A 20610-nucleotide genomic window follows, 5' to 3' on the forward strand; every position below is an offset into this window, starting at 1 on the left:
ATTACCCTTGCAAGCTTCTAAGTTGCTCGAGATGCTGAAACACATGGGCGTGTCTTTTATAGAATACTTTATGCATATACTCGAATATTTCAGATATTTAAAGGTTCATTAGCTACCAAATATGCCCCCATGTTCGATGACCAGAGCGATGCAGACATTGCAAGTATTATTTAGCAGCCTCCCTTTAAGCTGTATTTTACAGTCGACTGGAGTCTTTACAGGGTATTAAAGCACAACATTCTTGCCCTTTGGTCGTGCTGTGTCATATATAGGGTCTACAGGATCTACCGAATACAAGCGTTCTTCCTTCGGCTCCCCGTTTACCTTACTAATAGTGACATAACTAAATATGCTGTAATGTAGTGACACTTTAACTGACAAACACTTGGTGATTAAAAACTTTCTGGCTGGAAACGCACGCTTGGTATGCTGCAAATGTAGCGCAGTGTTAGCGATGAGCAAACGATGACTTTTGTAACTGGGCAGAACAAATGATTAACCAAAAAAAGCACTTTAAGATGTTTGAAAGTTTATTCATAGTAGAAATTTCAATTTCTTCTGAAGACTACAAAACCTGCCATAAGACAGGAGTACAAGCAATGATATCTTTCCGAAACTGTTCATAGTTATATCTGGAACAGTTCTCATTACACATTAATAGCATGATTGGAACATTTCTAGATCAGACTCTGAATAAAACAATCATTTAAAGTATTCAGTAAAATTTTTTATTTTTCACTAGCGTTTCAGTTCTATGACAGCAGTGCCAAGCATCTAACAGATGCTGTTGTAATGGTCTAGAACAAGGTACAATACCAATGATTTCCTGGGACAGTACCTTAGACTCGCTTACATGCCATGCTGAGAAAACTAGTATAAAGTATGATTGTATAGAACTGTAGAAAAATATTTTATCTGTGATTTTGTCATTTTTTAAAAACATTTTAAGTAGACTCACCCTCCCCCCCAACTAGGTTGCAAAATAATTACATCCCTTCCCTTTGATTAGGTCAAGAGTATCAAGATAAAGCTAATCATTTACATCATTTTCAGAAGTGAAAATTCATCTATTAACCACTGCTGCTTACTAAGGACCAGCATACTTTGAATCCTTTCCTTCCAATAACAGAAAAGCACAGCTTTAGTTGGTACACCACATTTACAAAAGCAAAACACACGCACACAAAATCCCAGACACGTAAATCTATTTTCTTATGCCCTTGTCTCTTTAGAAAAAAGTTTTAAATATTATCTTAAAAACTCCTTATAAGTTTCATTCAATGTTAGAGCGATTATGAATAAAGAACTTTGCCCTTACTGGATACAGATGGCATTTCATGAGTATTGCAACTACGCTCTTCCCTCTGCTCTCTCGCGCTCTCAAGCACAGTAAGTGGTAATTTCACACTAAAAAACCCCAAAAAACATGGCCTACATATAGAAAATTCACCTGTATCTGCAGTTCTCCTTTTTTATCCTGTATGACTCTGTATCCTAGAGTCACTTGCTATGCTTTGCAGACCAAGCAGTCCAGCAATGAATTTACACGGTGTGTCATATATACTCCCATTCTAATAGAAAGGTGCTGGGACTCCAAGAAACATTATGTGGATTTCATTATAGCTGCTAACAACTGCAGCTACAAAAACTTAAAAATAAACATGAAACTTGTGAATACGGATCCAAAACAGGAGATAAGGTACATAAAACCATTTAAGTCTAGCCTTTAAAATCACCTCTGGCATAGACCGGCCCTTTATAGCTTGGCTTAGAAAGTGATCTAGACTTCAGAACATTTGAGTTTGCATGTGCTCAGCTGCCCTGTTTTATTACCATTTGAAAAGTTAATCCTATGCTGCTATACGTGACATAGCAGCGACATCTAAACTAAACTAGATGTCTAGGCTAAATTAACAGCTTACTTGAGAACGTAGATACATATAGTGTAGGAGTTAACTTTGCTTCACTATTTGGCCAATGACCAGTGAGCCTGAGGGCTACAAAATATGGCTAAAATTACTGAAAGTACTTTTATATTATTTTAACATAGATACTGCCAATAGCAAAGCAGCTTAACGCTTCCTCCTTTTGGTCTGTCCTTTGCCAGGCACCAATATGTACACGCACTAGGAACACATGAGAAATCCCTTCCTGAACTGCAATGCTATTATTGACACACTAGCACGTACTGCCATCCCTTTATTTCAGCGGTATTGGTTTTACATCTCGTTTGTTGACTAGATACAACAATCTTCAGATCAACACATTTAAAAGCCACTCCAGAAGATATGGTTTCTAGGTTTTGATGAGCCTGACTTACACTTTCAGCTCTGGGAGCAATCACGTTTTCTGAAAGGTAAGGTTTTACTAAATTCCTCTGGAACTGCAGACACTGTCTAAGAAAAATTAAAATGGCCCTTTTCTGCCTCTAGTTAAAAGGTGTTTCTTAAAGGAAGGGTAGATGCATCCATACAGCTAAAGGGAATTTCAATGCTAGAGCACCAAGGGGAAAATGCTAATTGCTTGGAAGAGCTGTGGGTTCAAATTTCTGAGATCTATGGTAAGTTAAGAATCCACGTTCATAAAACCAATTCCTTAACAATTACATGATGGATTAAATGTTTAACAGATCAAGGGCAATACAAGTGGGATCCTTTGCAAGTCTAACAATGGAAGTTCCCCTAAGGAACTTGGGAAAGCTTGTGGCAGAAGGAACACACATTCATTTAGAGCAGATCCGTGGTGTCAAAAAGATGACTCTCCCTTTCAACAAACCTCTGATGATGTCAGGGAAACTAGCAAATCAATGACCATAAATGAAATTTAATACCACTATGTGAAGAAAAAAATACCTTTTTATGCAACAAAATTGCACCTTTTAGCTTTTAAATTGTATTGTTCACATAAAGCTGTTCACCCAGATCCGTATTTGTTAAAGCTGGAATTCCCAAGAGCCGTTTTCGTATCTGGAACGAGTTGATGTAGCATGCCATTTTGGTGGCGCGGCACCCACACTTAATTCAAATGTTCCAGTGCACCTTCTTATGTGGGCAATTTGATCTTCCATGGCTAGCCATCGAGATGTGCCTTTAATTAGTAAAAGCACCAAGAGGCCAGGAGTATTATAAGTTTATGTTAGTATTTAAAAATGAGTCTTTCACCCTTCATTACAAACTTGCTTCTCTCTGGGGAAAAGTGAGAACACTCACTCTGAACAGCTTTGTTTTACCTGACTGGGACAATACTACCTTCAGGGTAAATTATGATGACCCTCTTCTAACGCCAGACAGATCTAGATGACTCTCCTTTTGTTTTGCTTTGGCTGTCAATAAAATGATCAGAAAATAACTGACAGAACGTTAGATCCATCAGTTTTGCAACTGCAATGAACGCAGTTTAAACCTACTTTTAGCAGGCTTCTGCTTGTTAGTGGACAATATGTTTTGCTTTATTTTCAATGCTGCCTTTCTTCTTATAATGCCAACATTCGTGGAGCAAATCCTTTGCAGCTTAAACAAAAGTCACAGAATAGAGACAAAATATTAACAATGGATTATAAGAATAAACAATATAAAAATGTCCTCTATCAGAAAGTATTTAGCAATGATTCCTGAGTCCAGAGATTAGATGGGAGAGAATAAAAGGGAAGGGGAACAAAAGACAGAGTGAGATACAGAGCAAGCTATCTTTTCTCTGGGTTATATTACCTAATGTATATATAGTATGGTGAGAGATCCACTGCTTAAATTTTGAATACTATAAACAGTATCCTGATTCTCATAGCTTGACATGCGGCGTCAAAAACACAGAAATGTAGAAAAGACATAGGCAAGGAGAAATACATATTCATAGTATTACATTCAATAGCTGTTTAACAGTCAGGCTTCTTTTAGAGCTGTCCAACAATACTGATTAATCCAGGTGAACTGTTTAATCAGACTTAATTGTCAAAATGATTAATAATATCTAAGTAAAACAAGGCATGTATACATTAAAGAAAACAGCACGGAAATGTACTGCTCATGAACTGTTTACAAAAACATACAAAATGTTGGATGGCACAAAGTATATAGTGCTAATATAAACAGATTGTTTAAGCTAAGTGCTTAACATAAACTGTCCATCTCTACCTGTAACAAAGAATATCTTAGGGGACAAAAAATATTCCTTATAAAAATAATGCTATGTGGTGCAGAGTGCTTTATTCAGTGTATTTTTGACAGAGGCGTATCATTCGTAATTCTTCTGGTTTATTCAATCGTGAACATGATCGTTTTCATTGTGTTTCCACTTGTCACTCCATTTGAAGCTCCAGTAAGATCAGTAACTTGCCATCAACAGTTTAAAGCGAGAATAGATGAAAGCAGTAGCAGCAGCAGGAGCAGCAGCATTATAGGTACCAGCTGGGACAGAGTGTGCTTGCAGGTATCTGTCAGATATGTGCTACCTGTCGCCATGATTTGTGCTATCATCTTATGCCATGGTACCAAATATCTGGTTGAGGTCACTTCACAGGGCTGTTGAGGTAATTTTTTTTATACCTCTCCTCTGAGCAAGAGTAGAACGGCCGACGGGCTCCAGAACTGGTGACTGATTACGATTCAAAGCAGAGTAAGTTGCTGCCATTGCACCCTGCGAGGCAGAGGGGAAAAACCAAGAAGAGTACGTTGTGAGTGACGCACACATTAGAGATCACAGAGCGCGAAGTGGCAGAGATTTTGAACAAGTTTTAACTTCCAGTCTACTTTCATCTACAAAACAGAAACATACCACTGCATTACTCAAACACCAGCAGTGTTTGGAGTGGGTGGGTTTTTTTGGGTAATAAATAGTTTACAGATCAGTCTAAAGCAATTTTACCTTCCTTAAAAAACCTAACCCACATTAAGTTCTCTCTCCAGGATTTGTGAAATAGTTGGGGAATGAAACCCCATCGGTGGGCTGTCTCTGCTTATCACTTACATAACCACTTCAGTTTGCGACAAAATATTTTAAAATTGCCCACATTTTTCAGCACATGAAGATTTATTTTAAAAAAAGTTAGAAAGCTGTAAGCCATGGGATCAGAATTTTGCCCTCTTTCCACTTATGTTTTTGATGCTAGAAATTTCTAATAGCTGACTCAGTGTTAATTACATTCTTTAGATCCCTTTTATGTTGCCCGACAGAGATTCTTGGATGTAGGATTGAAGGCAGAGTGGAATACAGAGAAGTAGAATTAAATTATTTTTGATTTCTCTCTGCTTGTTCAAAGTGAAAGAGTTTACCAGGGTCAAAACCCGACTGTGTTTCAGACAGATTGCAGAACAATATGATACCATATTAATTAACACTGACTTTCTGACTTCTTTTTGGCTTATATTGTGATCATGAAGTATACTGCTTTCTTTTAGTCACTGACAATTAATCTCCCCTGAAACTGTAATAATTAGCTAAACTGTTTTTCAGCTCCCCTATAGTCACCTAACAACATTTTCACTATCAGAAAAATGATTTCTTCTATGCCGGTATCTTAAGGAAGTTAAGCCTCCCAGTGTAAGGTTTGGAATTTGTTGGACTGACTAAGAAAATCAAAGTATTTTTCAAATATATAAAATTTATGCTCCATGACTGGGTTCTTATGAAATCCTATTACGTATTACAAGTTCACTTTATGGCTTAGTGAAACTGCCAGTCATAACATAAATAATATTTAGAGGAAACACATGCCACAGTAATTTTTAAAGGAAAAAAAACCAAACCCCAAAACCCCACACTAATTTTGCCTGATCAGCAAGCTTAACAAATATCTACTTACCTTCACTAAATGGGGAGCATCCTGCCTGTTCAGCTGGTATTGAGGCAGTTGGTCACAGTGAACTATCCAGGGGTGACTAAGAACTTGGGCTGCAGTCAATCTTTGATGTGGGTCAACATGGAGCATTTTTGAAACAAGGTCCTGACGATAGTGTACAAAGAGTCAATGCAAATAACAGCAAAACTTCAGCTGTAAAACAGCTTACAGTTCAAAACACTGTATCTTTAATTATGGATGTTCAGTAACACAACGGGAAAGTATCCAGTTAAGTGAGGCAAGATACACAAACATAACGGTATGCACAGTGGGCTGGGGTAGAGGCCCCACTATACCGGTATTTTATTTTTAACAATGATAAATAGCAGATACATAGGAAATGAGTACTGACAAAGGGACAGTTAGGAAAATAGAGATGATCCTTCCCTTTGCACACTTCCCCAGCATCTAACAATCTTTTAATATATTGTGCAAGTTGAAGGTTGAATTTTAGTACTCCTGCTGGCCATAAAATGTACCCTTAAGAGATTTTTACCTCATCCCCTCTGAACTAATTTTGCTGCTTATACTTTTGTTTTTCCCCGCCTTCCCAAACACCTTCCACAGTTGCTTCACAATTAAGTTGTGAACCACTTGAACAGATATTTAATTTTGTTTGGTTTTTAACTTCTGCAGAACATATTAATGGAATGATTCCTGATTTCCATAATAAAATCACCACATGAGAAAAAAAAGGAATTAGTCTTCCCTTCTTTGTATTATCAGTGAAACGATCTCTTTTGTCTGCCATATCAGTCAACTCTGCTGAGATGAAACACTATATTCTGTTTACCCTCTTTACATGGTAGTGGCTTTCGACATCTGATCAGATTTTCACCTCTATTTTGGTACATCCTTTTCTACCACCTTTTCAACTTTTAGTTTATCTTTTTCAAATTATGGTAATGAGAATTGTATACAATACTCAAGATGTTGAAATCAAATATTTATAGCAGCATAATATTTTATAGATGACATTAGATGTCAGTCAGTAAAGGTAAAGCATAAATAACTTCTACATTAAGCAATTACCTGTGGAGAAACACATTCAGTTGATTACAACTGGATTTAAGATAGTTTGAGTTACATTAGTAGTACTGGACGTTTTCATATAAAATATTCTTTATTTTGTAATTCAAATTAAGATTTTTGAACATAAAGGTATAATTAAAACGGAATCTAAGATTTTTTCATAGCTGACAGGTTTTTGGTTCATTCTAGATTCCCGAGTACGACTGAACAGAATGGGACTGCAGGAAGAAAAGGCTGATGCCACCACATTATTGTAAAACATGTTATTTTAACAGGTTGATTTGTCAGTCAGATGAATGACATGATTTGTGGGAAAATGGTTGAGTTATGAGTATATTAGAAAGCACATCGCAAATCAATTAGCAAGAAGGAGCACAACATATGTAAACAACTTTTTTTGAAAACTAGCACTTTACCGTAGCTACACAGAAGGGGCATAAAGGATATCGCACACTTAAGTTTAGAGTCTGTTTGCTGTAAAAAATGTACTTCTAAAAAAATTAAGTTGTCTAAATTTTTTACTTTGTGCAAATGCAATAAAAAGAAAGCGTAATACTTCAGTGGGTTTTCGTTTGTTTTTTAGGTAGACATGACATCCTTAAGGACCACAAGTTCTTAATGTGCTTAAGAGAATAAACTGCTCAAATCCTAATGAAAGAGTAAGAGATAAACTGTCTTGGGTAACTCTGAAGAACTGACCCAAAACAGAAGAATGTGAAAAATTATTTTTCTAGCCTGAACCAGTGGCGTATGTGGTAATTATTGTAGTATTTTCATTATCCTGATTTTGACTATCTATCATTTTTGAATATCATGCTTCCACATGAAGTTTCACTGGAGCATTTCTCATCATGGATGATTGCACATGTGCGTGAATACTGATAAAACACTATATTTCTAAGGACACTTGTTAACGACTATAGTATAAGGCAGACCTGTTTTTCTTCCTATACGCAAATGACTGTTGAAACATGAAAGGATCGTAAGTAGGAAACAAAATTCTAGGCACATAAGGGATCAGACCACTATTTTTAAAATAACGACAACGGGTGGCACTCACCCAATCGTGTATGATATAACCTATACATTATAAGGAACATGTTATGTTGCAATCCATTTCTCATCCCCCAAAGGACAAAGCAAATATACTTGCCTTAGCTGTATCTGAAACGGTATTCCAATAACCACCGCTGAGAGAGAACTTTCCACTACCTATTCGGGCCAGAATCTCCTCTGGGGTATCATCAGGACCGTTTGCAAAAGGCGTGTAGCTATTTAACCAAACAGTTTCCATATTAATAACTTCCATAACCTGGCCTTAAGACTTATTATATATCTGATCATAATATTCAGCAAGTTCAACATAGTTATAGGCAACAGATAGCCAAATAGCTGTAAAAAGAAATTATTCTTAACGTGAAAATGCAATGGCACTGACTACAGTGTGAAAACTTTATGATGAGTCTGAAAAAGCATAAATGCCATTTTAATACTAGAAGGAGGGAAGTGCAGCAATTTTCCTTGCTTCACTATAAGAGTTCTTGCTGCCACCAGAATATCTACAACCAAGAGATATATTTAAAAACAAATATGTTTGTTAAATTTACTTTAAAATGCCAAAATGTCAACTCTTAACCAAAGTGGCAATCCGAATAATCCATCATAAAAATATAATCTATTTGGCAGGTGCAATAACAACTGTCTTTTGAACTTGTGGAACTAGTGTTGAATTTTATTCATCATCTTTTACACAATTAATTTCTGTTGCATACATAAATGCATTTCTAATGCATTTATTATATCCTAACTGCATCCCTTCAAACTATCCAGTGGCTGAATTTTGCCCACAATCATGCTTCAATGTATTGCAATTATATTTGCAACACATATTTCCTTTAACATATATGCTGCTTACTCAGCTCATTTTCACATGAAACAACCAATTCTTACTCCAAATAACTATAAAGCAGAAATTAAACACCTAAAATAGATGAGACATGAAAAAAACAAGAATTTTTCACATTGGCCCCTGCAAACTTGGACTCTACTACAGGCAAAGCATATTCTTCCGCCACTCAAGCCCAAGCTGAGATTAATCAGTGTTTCAACAGAAACATCTTCAACAGTGGGCCTACATTTTTTTTATTCTTTTTGTTTATATTGGCTTGCTTCTCTACAGCAAAGCAAACTAAAATTACCCTTACCCGGTAAGCATGGTATAAAGTAGAACACCAAGGCTCCATATGTCACATGCAGCATCATAACCTTGCCTCTTTAAAACCTGAGTGAGACAAATATATTTTTCTGAAAAAAAGAATGCTTAGAAATGCTTTGATTATGCCGTAAAAATAGTGAGATTTCAAACTTTTAGTGTTTATGAAGTGACTTCCCTTGTTACACAAGGATGAAACATCTAGCCAGAAAACCCCATCAAAATACATCAAGGCTCATGAGCTTATCCTGGTATTTACCTCTGGTGCAACAAAATTTGCTGTGTAACATGGAGTCATCAGAAGACCATTTTCTGCTCGTAGTTGTTTTGCAAAGCCAAAATCACAAATTCGAATTGATTCTGGATTACCAGATTCATCAACATAAAGAATATTGCTAGGCTTCAGGTCTCTGTGAACAACCTAAAAAAAACCCCAAAAACAAATCACTAAATACAATAAGCTAAACGTAGGAAAGGCTTTCTGTTAAAATTATCAATTCTGCCACTTAATTTCAAATCTCCCATCAGCAATCAGTTTTGAGACTTCAGCTTCTAACATCAGCTGCAGGATTCTGATTCTCAGTGGTGTCGAGAGTGCTAAAATTCTAACTTGGAAACTCTAACTACAAAGCCTCCTCCGGACATCCCACTCCCCCCAAATGTATTTGTACAGACAGTTCCAGATGTCATCTTCTAATGGGTGAATATATGTATTTTCAATTTTAACATGCGTACCTACAAGGCTCTTTAAATCGGAGCCTTTGGCTAGTAATATCTTTTGGAGTCACATGTCTGTAGCTGCTGATACTCCACTGTGCCACGTAACCTTGCACTCGTTACTGCTGGAGTAATCCTCTATATTCCATTCTCTTCATTCAGATAATCTGAATTAATCTCAGTGCAAACATTTCAGGCCTGATTAAGGAAGAATTCTAATACAGTTCTCCCCCAAAATAATGAAATACCAAAGAGGTTTTCTCCTAATGGACTGGCACATCAAAAAAAAGCCTGTACTGGTTCCCAAGTGGCTGTTTTTCAGGGGCCTGAGATGTAAAATGTTTGACAAACACTGTAGAAGCCGCCAAAGTCCTGGCAGAATGAATCTGATCTCATTTGAAGCTATGTTATAACAAGCCTTAATAAAACCTGGAATGCGCAAGGACAGTCTCTGAAATCAGATGACCTGTTATATTTTATTCAGAAGAAAAATTAGCCTAAAGTCTCTGGAGGCTTTGCTGTCTGTAAAGAAAAGGGTATATACTGATGTAAGAAGGTAGAGTGGATCTAAGTATCCTCTTTTAAGTATTTAAAAAGACCTACTATGAAGGCCTTTACCTCCTGATTGTCCTATGTATTTAATTAAACACAGCTTTTCATGGTTAAATTTGAATGGAAGACTCATTCCCTCTTGAAAAAGATTGTGGTGAAATATTTCAAGATGGTAATCATAATCACGTTAGAACGAGAAGATACCCCCAAACCCCTGCAAGTAAGTGATGAGCAGAGTCAGAAAGCTCTATGGATTCTTCCAGAAAGCTAGCAATGTTTCAGGAAAGTAATAAAGACCAAGAAGTAAAAAACTGCAGATGGTCTGCAGATTGTAAAGCCATTTAACAAGTCAGTCTATTTATTAGAGGCTTTTTCAGCATGCAAACACTTTGCAATTCTCTGATTCGTTAAATCTAATACTTAAAATTAAGGAAATAAGCACCTTGTAAGATGAAATATACAAAATTATATTAAAAGATTTTGAGTTGGCACAGTAGATGTTAAGGGAAGTATCCTGGCTTGAGATGTCAATATATGAGAGAACCAGCTCCTGATTGCCCTCATTTTTTGGTGTTTAGAGAAAAAAGATTCTAATCTACCTAAGTAATGAATGAAACATGCTTTACTGCTCCAAGAGGCAGAAGAAAAAAACCCACTGTTTTATTCTAGTTGGTGGGGTTTTTTAAAAATAGATCCTAAAAGGGAAAGACAGGAAGAGGTGGGCAATGGAAGCAGCACAGAGCTGGGGATTTGGCAGACTGTTTCTAGAACCAGTCTGCTCGAGTTGTACTTTTTTTGGAAGAAGGGGAAGCAATTCTCAAGTGGGAGGAAGAATAAGTGTAACAGTCTAGTTCAAATCCAAACTCTAACTCCTAAGCAATCAAAGTGTTTATGTCAAAGAATTAATAAAATATCTTCCTGTGTTAAGCTGTTTTCCCAAAGGTGAATTTTAAAAAGATGTCAGATTGTTTAGATTATATTGATATTTTGCACAGAAATAACATTTTATTTTAGAGTAGCAGAAGAGAGCAAAACAATATGCAGAATGTTTCAGTTCTTTATTCCTTAGCATCATGTTTTCGATTAGCATTCTCAATCATCTACTGTTCTAGAATAGTTTGGCTTAGAGTTGGAAGTATTGCTTACCCCAGAGAAGAGGATTTCATTCCTTGCTTAACTAATTTTTCAGTTCAAAAGTATCCTATGAATGTCCATGAGGAAACTTGTTCTGGGAAGGGTTGTGGAAACCGCACACAGACTCTGAATCTGTCAAACCAGATATTACCCAGTACCATATTCAAACGAGCACTCCTCTGGTGTCCATAGGAGCTACAAAAGGGAAAACCACTGAAGACTGGGAGGACTCCTCTGGACAAAAGTTAAGACTATTGAAGTACTCATTATTTACGTATATGGCCATCTTTTGTGCAGAATTGTACGTAAGACGACCTGAAAATTTCCAAATATAGAAGTTCCAAAGAGCATGTGATCTAATGCAAATTAAAATGCCAATACTTACAAAGATCTAAAGGAAAAAAAAACAACCAAAACCCTAAAGTCCCTTACTTGATGCAAGGACACAGGGCCTTTTTTGGCCACTGGCTGTAAGAAGGAACAAAGTTAAGCTTTGTGTTATTCTATTATTTATATTTCCATACAGAAGGCAATGAGGTGTATTCATAATTCCCATGAATGCTGCTGGCCAAGGATTCTAGTCCTGTGTATGCGGGCTCAAATAAAAACCCACACATGAGCAAGCAATTGAAGGAATCCTTGAATCACAGAATAAGATACACCAGATAACTTTGATAGTAAGCTTTCTGAAATAATAGCTTACACAAATGACAGCGTGTGCTGAATTGCCAAACACACAGATTTGTTTCTTAAAATAATTTGAGTACTATGCATTCTGAGGCATCTTTTCTTGGATAATAACATTGGGCTTTAGCAACTTGTCTTTTTCCTTGCACCCTTACTTTCTGCTTTTTCTCTGTCTCCCTTTTCTTGTTTACTTAAAAATGCAACAGGACTTGTCATTCTTCCCATGGAATTGTCACACTTGCCTCCTCTACCATTGAACTACTTCCTCTGTCTCCAGATTGATTTCCTGAAGCATTAATTTTTCTTTCTTGTAACAGTCCACTAGAACTTCCTGACCCTATGGCGCAGGAGTTACAAGTCATAAACCATGTTCTTCAGAATCAAGAATTGGAAGAAGTTACAACGGTGATATGTGGAGAACACTCGATTTTCAGAGTCTATCACAGGATGGGGTTGGAATTACGTTAGGGCCTGTGGCTAAGCAACAGCGCTGGTTCTAGCACTTCTTCCTGGCTTACTGACTCTCATATTCTATTAGTCATTATCTGCATATTTCACAGAACTGCTGACAGACCGCATGAAGGACAACAGAAACAGTTGCATCACCTCCATTATCTGGACATCTACACACCTTATGAGGAATGTTTTGATTTCAACACAAATTCCTGCTGCAGTGTAATTAAGTAATTTCTGGTAAATAATTAACTCACAGAAGAACATAAATACATGACTTTATACTGCTGAAAGAGAAGAACATTAGCATCTATAAGGATTTTGTCCGAGATGAAAACTTACCCCTTGCGCATGGAGATATTCAACAGTTTTTGTTATTGTGAATAGAACAGCACTAGCTTCTCGTTCTGAGAAAAATTTTTGCCTAAGAATTTTATCCAGCAGTTCTCCTCCTTTCATAAGTTCTGTTACTACATATACATATTTTCCATCATCATACACCTGCAAGAAGTACATAAAGAGATAAACTTCAAAATATTTATTCTCTGTTGTCTTCCTGTGAAAGCATAGAGATAGTGCAGGTGTGTCCACAAGCTGTTTCCTTCCACTGTTTTTCCCATATTTCTCACCCCATACACTATCCAAACTTATTAATCTTCAGAAATGAATGCAAAACCTTGTACAAAATGGTGGTACAGTAGTGAAATAACACAAAGAGACTGGCGTGTAATGTTTAAGACAAAAGAAGGGTGAATAACATGCAGTTTTCCCTGTATAGTTTTACTGAAACAAATCAAGCTAAACATGGGAGAAATTAAGTAGTGATAAACAGAAACTAGTCTAATTAAGGCAAAACCAGAGCTAATTCTAGAAGCAGTCATTGAACAAATTTACAAACAGATCATTACAACTGAACAAACATTAAAAAAAGATAAAACATAAGTTCATCTTCTCTCTGTGAACAGTGAAGTCAATGTATACACAGCTGCTATGATAAAACCCTACAACTTATATATTACTCTGCAGCTAAAGCCTACACCACAGTTTAAAATTAATAAAACACATATATTTTAGCCCTTACTTCTAGTTATGGAAGACAGCTTAATTTTTGCATGGCTTTTAACATCTAGAGAAACAAGAGTTGAGAATTATTTATATTACCACCAGGAGGCACTACAGACTGAACTATAACCAAAACATTTAAGCATGTCATTTCAGTTGCACTTTCTTGGGGTTGTAACTCAGAAACTGGTTTCTGCTTTAGTGAAATCTTTTACAGGCTCTGTTCCCTATTTTTATTTCAACCTATTTTTACAGTGATGTTGGAACCGTTCTCTTCTGTAATATGCGTGTTTAAGTAAAAACAACTATCTTGAGTTGTAGTGAAATAAATTTAGGAATAGATATCAGCTAAATTTAAAAAAAAAGTTTTCATCCCAATTTCCTTGTCTTAAGCTACCTGGGAAATACAGGCTACTAAATTTATGATCTTAGAAATTTTTCTGCTCTTAACTATGCTAAAAGGATTATTTTCTCACCAAATTAAAAGAAGAGGAAGAGTGTTAAGGAAATAATTCTGCAGGCTTTACAAGCTTATGACCTTAAGGAGTCGTGATGGTTTTCTATGTTCTCATTTAACAGTAACTTTTCACCCATGAAATACAAATGACTGAACACCTGAATGTGTGTGTATTAAGACTATTACACAGTATTAAAGAATAGAATTATATAATTCTAGCTAGTAAACTGGCATTTTAGATTTTTAAATATTTTTTAAAATAGGCATGCTCCCTCTAATCCTGGTATAACATGATGAACTAGGCTTATTTCATTTGACACTATGAAGCACACACATCTCAGTACTACAGGGGACATTCAAACAAAATTTGCATTTGGTTACTATTTTATATGCTACACCTTGCTGGTCCTGTCTGCCTGCAAAAAAACCCAAACCCACCAACCAAACCCCCCACTCACCCCAAACAAATCATTCCCCTCATCCTGTTTTCACTAATGCTATTATCAATTTAGTTGTCTGATCCTGGGAGTTATTTGCACTGAATAAATAACTTCCAAAGTTTTCTTCACAGTTAGGTGCACAGTATTATGCTGAGATCATAAATGGGATGCTGATTTTTAAAATGAACTCCTGACTCATGCCAAAGACCAGTTAGTATGTCTTCTCTACCAGGCAAACTGGAAGAAACTACAGCGAGAAACAGATGCAGGCACATGAACCAAATATCATGTAATGGAGAAAGAGAACAGGGTTTTTGCAAAGTGAAACAAGATTTCACATACATATCAGGAGTTTGTTTGTTTTTTTTTTTTTAAACTCATAAATAAGCACTTGGACAGGGAGACTGGATATACTGTATTTGGGTTTCTAAAAAGCTTCTGAAAATATTCTTCAGCTAATGCTTTAAATAACTCAGACAAAAGTTCTGTTACAGAACAGTAACTAATAGGTAAAAGAGGGTAAAATACATATAATGGTCTGCCACAGGAAGTTTCTAGGTAATGGTTTGTTGGGAGCTGTGTGCTTCCTCCATTCTTACACTGTTTCCTAGGCATCCACTAATGGCCACTGTCAGAGGCAGGATACTGGATAAAAAGGACATCTAATTTAGCACAATATAGCTCCTTCTTTTGTTTATATACTGTGGAACTGAAAAAAGACCACTGATAACAATCAGAAGGAAAAACCCCAGAGGACTCTGCATTGCAGAAAGAATTTGGTGTTCTGAATATCCATTGTTTCAATTCAAACGCCCACAGAATTAAACCACATAAAAAAGGCCAGGCAAGAATGAAAATTTCCATCCTGAGTTAAATTCAAATATCATTGCATTTATTCTTGAAATACAAGAAAAGAAATAAATTATTTCTTGCAGAATAATAATTTCCAAAAGGCATGACCTTAAATGCCGAAACATTTTATTTTGGTGTTTCAGAATAGAAACATTTACATTTTGGTGTGGAACTGAATGAAAAAATGAATTAAATCAACACTGAGTTTTATTTGTATAGTAATTCATGGTGCTCTTCCTGAGTTTGAGGCCTGAAGGCCAAATACTCCTTATTCTTTCCTCTGACAGGTGTAATAGCACACCATCATGTTGTGGGATATGCAAGCAATCCACCCCATGCATCTGTATTAGGACAATGAAATCTTAAAACAATATTAAATTTTCTTACAGTAGTGGGTATTATAAAAGTTTCTATTACATATGAATCTTCTATGTCTTTCCTTATGCTGGACATGCTTCCATAAACTCTTTCTGATCTGAGTGGAAATAAGTGAGAAATACAGCCTACTGTCTGTCTTCCCCTCTTCCTCTGTGGACTTAAGGCTTTTTTTTTTGGGTCCCCTTTTGCTATTTGCAGATTACTGTTGGTGTGAATGAAATATAGCTCGAGCTGGAAGATGACTGATGATGATAACGACGAATTAATTACAAAGTAAAATGATTCGGCGTATGTGGCAACTTTTCAGGGCTGCCTGGGTTTCTCTGCTTTCAGTGTAAAATACTCATAATGCTGAAGTTGAGGTAAGCACTCACATTCTTTGTGTTTGTTTTCCTGCTTGAATAGCATAACCTCTATTCCTAATTAAAGTAACACATAAACCTAGCATGCAGCACTAAATACTATGTGGATGCTGATGCAGGTTCTATGTTAGCACAAGTAGCTTTCAGGTAGCTTTACTGTCTAACCACATGAAGTAGAACAAACAGAAAGTGGGACTGTAATTACGATATCTAGCTTCCAATAAGGTAAGCTCCATGGTGGGCTCCCTTGTATATCTGACTGATTTTGTTCTCCCAGTTGCCAAAGTACACTATACTGATAAAGTGAAGAGAGAGTACAGTAGGAGAAGAACTGCAGGCAGAATTCTCTAGTACTCATCTCCACGGTATTTACAAGCTACTGTTTAATTATCTCCCTACAGTTAAGCTCAGCTTCCTGGAAATGGTTAGTTGTTTTGCTTGAGGTTTGGTTTGGGGGACCAGAATACTTTCTTGCAGACTAAGTCAGTCATTAAGCATACACCTTTTTAAATTTTAATCCTCTTTAATACATAATCAAGTACAGAAAGGGAATATTCTTTTTCTGTTAGATCATCAGAATCTAGTGATCACTATGAAAAACCTCTACCTCCCAGCTTATGTTATTCTTCGCTTTTTATGGTCAAAGTGTTTCCATGGTCAGGGCAAATAATACAAGGGGGGAAAATAAAGCTAGATAATCTTCCATACAAGGACCAGATAAAGACACTAGGTAAAGAAAAGTGATGACCATGGATATGAAAAGATTTTGTCCACTACCAACTAATACTTGTTACTGTTCATGAAAATTACTTTGGGTGTTGTGCTAACAGTGAGTTCTCAGTTACGTGCTTTAAAATGGCTTTTGACTAATGTAAACAAAAGTAGATTCAAAGTTAACTAAGCAATCAAAAACTTGCTTGTTCCTTTAAAAATACAGCCAACGTTAAATGAATTACTCCTGTGCTAGGATTTACAAAGGAGGAATTATTTGACTGCTTAGGATTATGCTGTGCCAAAATATGAACATCTGTAAAGATGATGAGACATCTCAGTTAAAAATTGCATATTCCTGAATGAACTGCATTACAACATTATTTTATTTTTATATACCGGAAAACATGATCATAAGTCTAAAATATGTAGTTTGCAATCTCTCTAATTAGAAAGGGATATGCAATTATAATACACTAAAGGATGTCTTTACCACACTACTTACATCTTTTAGAGTAATAATATTTGGATGCTGCCCATAGCGCAGTAGGATTTCAATCTCCTCTGTTGGATCTCTTTTACTCTTGTCAATGATCTATAAGAGCAAATAAACACATAGGCATAACTCTTTTTGTGAATATTATATAGTGTAACACTTTGGTGTGCTTTCTAGCATAAACAGATAAGCAATATTTACTGTTGTTGGTAAAGGGCAGGGATTATAACCAAAACAATGTTTGTTAAATTGGAACAGCGAGGTAAAGCAAAAACTGTTGGAAAAACATGGAAAAATCTCTCAGTTGAAAACAATTTTGGAGGATAAGTGATCAGATCCCTTAGGCTGTGATAAATAATGTAAGGCTGTTTAGTAGATAAGACTTCAGTTGCCCACCTTTTAATAAAATAGGAAGTTCCTAATTTGACATAACTGGTTTGATGATTCTAATGACTGATTTTCACTGAGCTAGTCTCAAATAAATATTTAGTGCAGCAAAAGACAAAGCAGGAGAGTAAGGGAATCAAAACCAAGAAAAAAAAAATTTCTCAGAGTTAATTCAGGAAGCATTCTATCATCAAAGTTCAGTTGAATCTCTGGAGGCTTGCTATCAGGCTCTGAAGTTCTCCCTGTGCAAACAAGCAAAACATTATTTTGCCCTACTTAAAAACGTATTCTTCTTTTTTTTGGTCTCCTCCTAAACTGTAGAATTTCCTCTGATGTCTTCTCTGTCTCTGTCTTACCCCTTCTTCCTCTTCACATCCCAATGCCCTTACTGCTACCAGCATTATCCTGACACATTGGACACTGATCACCTTATTCTTTTTTCATGATTCCTTGAGGGGGAAAAGAAAGCCACAACAGAGGGAGCACAAAAGCAAGGCAATCCTCACAATAAGTGTTTCGGCTTAGAGAATTAACAGCTGTGCCAGTACTTTCTCCCAGTTTCAAGAAATTACTTCAAATTGCAAGCACAGGCCAGAATGACGACAAGTACGTAACTACCAAACTGAAATTGGAGGGTTTCCAGTAGACAAACTATGTACAAGGATACAGCAAAACATACTTCATTTATCATCACATTTTATATATTTGAGTAGTAAACTGTTCAACAATTCAAAAAGAGAACAGGATTTAATTTTTTTCTTTTAAAGCCTGCTAAACTGTACTCCTGCTTCTGTAGTAACCATTCAGCTCCACAGTGTTACACAGAAAGACAAAAAAAACCCTTATCATTCCACTTCTGGGAATTCTACTGATTTCAACTATGAATTTAATGCCTTCAAAGAAGTGCTAGAAAGCCTGATAGAATAACATAAAAACAACATTAGAAACCCTGTTAAAAACCAGCAAACAAAAAGAGCTGAATTTTATTCTGAATGTATACCAGAATGAAGCACTGTTATGAACTCCTAGCTATCCGACAACTTATGAATCTACTTTGGAAGCAAAAAACCTATATATAACTGCGTTTAAATAAAAGCAATCAATCACGTTTTTAAAAAACGATGGAAAGTCTCATAAGCTTTTGATAGTACATTTCCGTCTAGAAGCAGTCATGTAACCCCCATCAGTTTTACTGTAATTACATAGGTGTTTCAAAGACTGAAGGTTGATTTTCACCACACAAACCAGCATATAGGTACCAAAACCCAGAGCAATTCTATACAAATATCTGTCAGTAAATATTCTATTTGGTTGATTAATATAATTCACATTTGCACCTAAAATCTTTTTATATTCAGAAAATTATCTTAATTTGCTATGCTCTTTATGGCAAACAACTTAATGATGCCCAGTGTCTACAGTGCTAAAACCTGAAAACAGTTGGTGTGTTTTATAGCAAAGTAATTACCTTTACAGCATATTCCATGTTTGAAGCTTTATGAATACATCTCTTGCAGATAGAGTAAGACCCAACTCCAATATCTTCCTTTACTTCATATCCATCAGTAAACTGAATGCTGTTCCTGTGCAACTGCTACCAAAATAACATTATCAATTGATGAATATTCTAAACATATAACTGACCATTATATTAAAAGTAAGTTTTTTAATTCCTACTGATTTGCTTCGAATTTTAAACTGATGCCTATACTAGGTCAAACTGGTCTAACCAGCCACTACCTTCTGTTTGATATTAGTATGAGACAAATTACACATTAGAGACATTGTAAATAACGCACGCTGTGTTTTAGACACTGACAACACGATGTTTCTGGGTACTATTTTATTAATTTAAAGATAGAATCTCCAAAACAAAGAAGATCAGAAGATCACATAATAAAATAGCGATAAAATAATGGTAAAAATCATCACTGTTTCTATTATATGAGTAGATGAATGCCAGCTGGAAAATTCAGACATACTGAATAGAATCAGATTAGCTGGAAATTGCATGGAATGGCAGTCAAAAATCCTTTCACAGAAATAAAAAGCTGAAAGAAGGACAAGTGTTCACTCTTGTAATGGAAGGAAATGGTGTTCTAGTATAAGGAGTTTGTGCAAAGGATGCAAAGCATTTGCAGGAAACCATCTGGGCATCCTGCAGCACAGAAAAGAGGAAATAGGAGTGAGGAAGCGGTTGAGGGGCACAGAGGAAAGGCAGCAGAGAAACAGACTTTTACAAGAGAAGGAAACCATATACAAAGAGAAAGAATTTAATCCACAAAACTATGTGGGAAAAGGAGCACAGAAAAGCTTGTAGAAACTTTTAGCAATACTTCAGGACCAGAAGTCATTCTGATGGGTATACCAAATCAGACAGCTTCTTTAGAGTAAAAAAGGGTCTAAAACCCCTGGAAATTTAATGGCTTATTACACATGAAACAAGTAATGCATATAAACAAGCACGTTATGACTATTCTAGACATAGTAAGAAGATTAAAGAAATACAAGAGCTATTCATGTTCTGAATAAACTGGTTTTTAAAAATTCTCAGACATTTGCAAAATATCCTTGCAGTGAAAATATAAATAAACCCAATCATACAGCATGCTTTTTTATTCCTACCTATATGCCAATAAGAAATTTTAAACACAATTTAGATCACCCATTGGTTTTCATGACTCCGTCTCCCTCAGTAATTTGAATTATTAAAAGCAGAAAGAGAAGGTAGGAATACAATTTTTTCAGAGGTCTTCCAGCTTTCTTTCCCGTTCATGCATCTGCTTTTTTCCCCCGCTGGTTGCAAACTCTCCAGTGCTGAAGCATGCTTTTAGAATGACCTCAG

General features: G+C 36.0%; 1 protein-coding gene across 2 annotated transcripts in view; it reads right to left on the minus strand.

Annotated features, from left to right (window-relative positions):
* Positions 1 to 512: 512 nt before the first annotated feature.
* RPS6KA3 (ribosomal protein S6 kinase A3) overlaps positions 513 to 20610 on the minus strand; it is a 79848-nt gene continuing 59750 nt past the window's right edge. The window contains exons 15-22 of one of the 2 annotated variants that reach the window (XM_075096746.1): positions 19234 to 19356; positions 17388 to 17477; positions 12963 to 13121; positions 9337 to 9498; positions 9070 to 9146; positions 8019 to 8136; positions 5798 to 5938; positions 513 to 4632 (exon numbers count right to left, since the gene is read on the minus strand). In XM_075096746.1, coding sequence (XP_074952847.1) covers positions 4510 to 4632; positions 5798 to 5938; positions 8019 to 8136; positions 9070 to 9146; positions 9337 to 9498; positions 12963 to 13121; positions 17388 to 17477; positions 19234 to 19356 — 993 coding nt within the window. In that variant the 3' untranslated portion in view covers positions 513 to 4509. Of the gene's footprint in view, positions 4633 to 5797; positions 5939 to 8018; positions 8137 to 9069; positions 9147 to 9336; positions 9499 to 12962; positions 13122 to 17387; positions 17478 to 19233; positions 19360 to 20610 lie in introns of both variants that reach the window. The other variant, XM_075096739.1, reaches the window with a different exon arrangement.

Source organism: Phalacrocorax aristotelis, chromosome 1 (genome assembly GCF_949628215.1).
Source record: "Phalacrocorax aristotelis chromosome 1, bGulAri2.1, whole genome shotgun sequence".
Taxonomy (NCBI): Eukaryota; Metazoa; Chordata; class Aves; order Suliformes; family Phalacrocoracidae; genus Phalacrocorax; species Phalacrocorax aristotelis.